The following is a 4964-nucleotide window of genomic DNA, read 5'->3' on the forward strand; positions in this document are numbered from 1 at the left end:
AAATCCAATGGAATCCCGTCTCTAAACACTGGCGGTGAGACGGTAGTAGCTAGTAGATTCAACTCTACACCCAACAAAGTATATTTCTCTTTTTATTTGCACTTAGTTCCAAGAATGAAGTTTTCTTTCATGGAATCAAATGTGATCCTCACTCTATTGTAGAACTCATACTCCATTTCCCAGATCATTTGTTTCACAACATATTTTAATATTTCAATTGGTCAAATCGAAAAGTAAACTAAATTCGGAGTTGAAAAATCATCACAATTTATTTTATATTTTAATATTGGCATATCCAGAATAAATCTTCATTTCACCATATCTCAGAGTATGGAGAAAGATAAAGTAAACTACTCAGACTTCGTGAGAAAGATACATGATGAACAGGCACCTGAGCCTTTTTTGAAATTGAATTGAATCCCGTCTCTAAACAAAGATACATAAAAAAGAACCATGACATGATGAACGGTCAACAAGGCTAGAATATGGGCTACCTGAGCCCATTTTGAACACTTTCAACGATGCTGCCTTCTTGGGACAAACTTGTAGTGGACTTGGCCTGCTAGGAATACACATAGATAGATTGAAATATTCATTTTTAAAGCATAAGCCCATTTATCGTATTATTCCATGGTGTCACCATGATACAGTATTGTAGATGGTTCCAATGGAACAGTGGGCGGGAGTTCTGAAGGTGCACCTGAACCCTTGTAATGTCGTTCCCTTCTTACACATAATATTGGATGCACCTTGAATTTTAATATATAACTGAGTTGTAGGAAGCTAACTTCACCGGTAATTTTATGCAAATTATACAGGATTGCATTTCGTGACAAGTAGAGGAAACTGAATAACGACAGAAGATAGACAACAAACATGACTGCCCTTGATCGGGTGCCTGTTCATCATGTTCTTAGCAGTTTCTCTTCCATTTCATAGCTTATGAGGCAGAATCACAGCAAAGTATTTTCAAACAACCAAATAATTGTAGACATTACAAAAAATAAAGGACTTTTATATAAATTGCAATCATGCAAGCAGTTTGGCAAATTTTAAATCAAGTTTCACCCAATAACTAAGGACTAAATTACATGAAACTAACTAAATAAGAAAGAGATCAAAAAGATGTTCAGACTATTTTAAGAGTAATTTTAGCACAGACAATAAATGTGATCAATTTTGACCCCTAAATCCTCAAATATAATCCAGAATAGTCCCTCTATTGAACTATTTTTTAACAATTAGAGAATTCAAAGGATTATCTTGGATCAAATTTGACAGTTAATTTAGATAAAATTTGAGAAACAATATGCTAAATTGAACACATAAGATAGTCTGGGAATAAAATAGCCACTCAAAATAATTCATATATCATTTGACATTTTTTTTCTTAACTAAATTGAAACCAGACAAGCAAGGGTTCTTAAAGAATGATAAGCAGACTATGATTATTAAAAAAGCCCAAAAAAAGAATGAAAAGAAAGAATTATAATTAGGATATTGCAGCAACTTCCATCCTATGAGACTAGGATAAGCGATTTGAGTTAAGGCCAGCACCAATGCACCCAACACTTGTGTTTTACACTAGCATAACTATAAATTTTAATAAATAGTAAGCTCAAGAAGATCACATCTTTGCATGAACATTTATCTAATGCATGGTAAATTTTCTTAATATCTCAAAGGATTTGAACTAAGCCTAGCACAAGGCTGTTCAAGTGAAAATCTTAGGAAAAGAAAAGTCCATGGATGAGTTGATAAATTATGCCTTTAAAACTATATGGACCACACTCAAGAGTTTACTTCTTGATTTAGAGTAGATTAAGGCAATGTTTGGGATTGTAGACTTCTAATATGTTGTGCTGTGATTTATATTTTGTAGTTCTCTACAGTAAAACATATTACTAAAGTCTGAAGTATAGTGTGAGTAGCGATAAAAAGCTATTTTGACACAAACATGAGTTGATTGAATGACCAAAATGAATATCATTATGAATTCAATAAATTCATTTCAAATTCCTAATCTTAACTATTATAAATAACTAAATCAATTAATTAGATAATAAAGGTAAGAAGCTACATAAACAGCTCTAAGAAAGTACTTTACAGCTTTCAAACAATTGAACCATTCTGAAAATTTATTTTCTGAAACCCTAAAACTACTTTTGATGATCAAGAAAAGAATAGGTGAGTAATAAAAAGAAAAGACAATTGAAAATTGAATTGAATCTATCAATGCTAGTGCAAAAGTATATTAAATTTGTAAAACCATAATCAATGAATAATTAAGCACCAATTAGGAGAGATGAATATGTTAAATCAGAAAGAGAGCATATTTGATAGATAAATTTGAAATAGATCCATCCAAAGTAGAATTTCAACAGAAATATCGTAGTGGAAATCAATGAAAAGATCAAAGTCCTGATCTACTCAAATAAATGCAACACTGTAACAAATGTTCAACCATAAACCTTTCGTAACAAAAATTCAAAAGCCATGTCTTATTTCCACAGATTAAATTTTATGAAACGCAGACTAACATCAACTAGCTTATCTTGACAATCTGGCATCTGATTTGTTGAGTCTGCTTTCTGCATTCAATAATATTGAGTGCTACATGAGAAGGAAATTATTGGTGCAACATTTTTATAGCATAACATTTAATCATATTAAACTGGGGCCTGTCCCTTTTCTCCATTTTGTTTCTATATATTGAAATTTAATATATGTCCCTTTCTTTGATTTACAATACAATTATTTCTCACTCGGTCATTCCTCATTCTACCATATATCCATCTTAAAGTCTATCTTCAACAGTTAACTTAGTTTTCAATGCTTGTTTATTCCCAAGGACTCCAATCAACAAAGTTATAGGTATAATTACCATATTTTAAAACTTATATTTATGCCAACACACTATTCTCTTATTTCAAAATACTCTTGAGATACATCTCTACTTCCATCACCTAATTTTAGCTCCAGAAATTAATTTTTTTCATCTAATTTACCAACCAAAAAAAATAAACATAACCCAATTATTTTAACAGTCTAATATGGTACACTGCTTATATTAGAAAAATAAAAAAGGGAAAGTATTATAGAGCTCACAATAAGACTAATAGAATGCATAACATCTTACTAGCAATTCAATTAGTATCCTAGAATACATGACTTAAGAAATTATTTAATCACGTGGATAAAACTACATATGGAAAGTGTTAATTTGTTTTTGTGCCATTTACTAATTCATCAAATGTTTCAAAGGAAAACAATAGCGGTTTAGACGCTCCCGGGCTCTCTCCCTCTTCCTCCATACATGATTTAGAATGAATAACTGTTTTTTGTATCGATCATAGTGTTAAAAGTACATTTTCCCAATATAACTTCCCATATACAAAATATGTGACTTAAACCTCTTCTTTTTCCATTAACAATACTATTATCCTCAATCACAATAATGACCAGAAAAGTAGATTAATTTCTCGATCTATAACAGCTTGATTTTCTATAAAATAGCAATGCCTAAATTACTTCCATTTAATTTCTTATGGCTCGCACCGGGTGCACATATTAGATATTCTATTATTACTTGAGAGTTATGAATTCAAACAAGTCCAGTAAATCCAATATTCAGAAACACTGTAATTGGTAGTTGCCAATTTGCAAATGGTATGAATTATAGTCAAGTTCTTGACTTGGCAGAAAAAGTTCTAGCAAGTAAATGGCAACCATATTTCACAATAAAATAAAATTGAAGAGAAAAAGCAATACAGATTCGTTAGGAGCTTTTAATAGTAAAGGCAAATCAAGCATGCTGGTGGAATTAAAAAACCAACATCACAATGAATCTAAAAAGTGAACTAATAATGCTGGAGGGTAACAGACATTTTAAGCTGAAATATTCAGTCAGTTTCATGCAATGAGAAGAGATATACCTGAAAATGTGAGCTTTTAAGGCACCTAGCAACCTGTTGGAAGAGAGGCACCATGCACCTCTGAAATTCAGGCTCCTGTGTGAACTCAAGAATCTCCTCCAGCTCCCCAAGGAACATAACCTCTTTTGAGCTATTGGTAAGGGGCCAATACTTCAAGAGCCCCCTAATGACCGTGTCGGCTAGCTTGTTGTCCTTCTCCACAAACTGTGTAATGCAGTAGGACAGCTGTTGGTGGTAAAGCGCAAGACACTTAGGCTTATGGAGTGGAATCAACGCCCGAACAAGGAACAATTTGTGCTCCTCCTTTAGAGGCAGCGCAAACCCATTGATAATACTGCCTAGAATCTCAAGTAGCTCCGCAATCCCATTGTGCTTCTCCGTCTCGAATATAAATCGGTAGAAAATGTTGTTGATAGCCTTTCTAATAAAAGGCCGGTGAACCATGAACTTCCCATAAAGCCGATGGAGAATTGTCTTCAAGTACTCTCTCTCCCTTGGATCCTCGGAGTCGCATAGATCCAGCAGGCGGAGTATAAAGGAATGATCAACATAGCGCTTTGCAATCTTCGCATCGGTCTCCGACGAAGCTACGAACCTGAGGAAGAATTCATAAACGATCTGGAGATGGGGCCAGGCAGGTTCCATTGCCGGCTCGTCCTCCTCCGCTTCGACGCCCTCTACAACCTTAATTCCCTCACCGCCAGTGGAATAGGACAGCGTTCTAAAAATATTGGCGGCCACCATCTTCGTGGCATCCTGCATCGCCGCCTCACTAAACTTATTCGTGGCAGTAGAAACATAATCCACGAGCTCAAGCAGCATCTGTCGCTTCACCTCCTTCTCCCGCGAGTTCTTCGTAGGGTCAGAGAAGTCAAACACCACGGAACACATGCCCAGCTTCCGTAGAAACAGAAAAGGTTTCTCGGAGCTGGGCACGTCTCGAAAGCTTGGGAGGGGCTCGTACGACGCCGCTAGAACCACAACACCGTTGACTAGCCCAGACTGCGGCGCGGCAGCGGGGCCCAAGAA

The 4964-nt window shown here is 35.2% G+C and overlaps 1 protein-coding gene across 1 annotated transcript in view; it reads right to left on the reverse strand.

The window, feature by feature from the left end:
- The window catches only part of LOC110026246 (serine/threonine protein phosphatase 2A 59 kDa regulatory subunit B' gamma isoform-like), a 12934-nt gene that overhangs the window by 7292 nt on the left and 678 nt on the right, over nt 1-4964 (reverse strand). Inside the window, exon 2 of the mRNA XM_020727117.1 lies at nt 3936-4913. Within this exon, the coding sequence (XP_020582776.1) occupies nt 3936-4913 (978 nt within the window). The remainder of the gene's footprint in view (nt 1-3935; nt 4914-4964) is intronic.

Source organism: Phalaenopsis equestris, unplaced genomic scaffold (genome assembly GCF_001263595.1).
Source record: "Phalaenopsis equestris unplaced genomic scaffold, ASM126359v1 Scaffold000359, whole genome shotgun sequence".
Classification (NCBI taxonomy): Eukaryota; Viridiplantae; Streptophyta; class Magnoliopsida; order Asparagales; family Orchidaceae; genus Phalaenopsis; species Phalaenopsis equestris.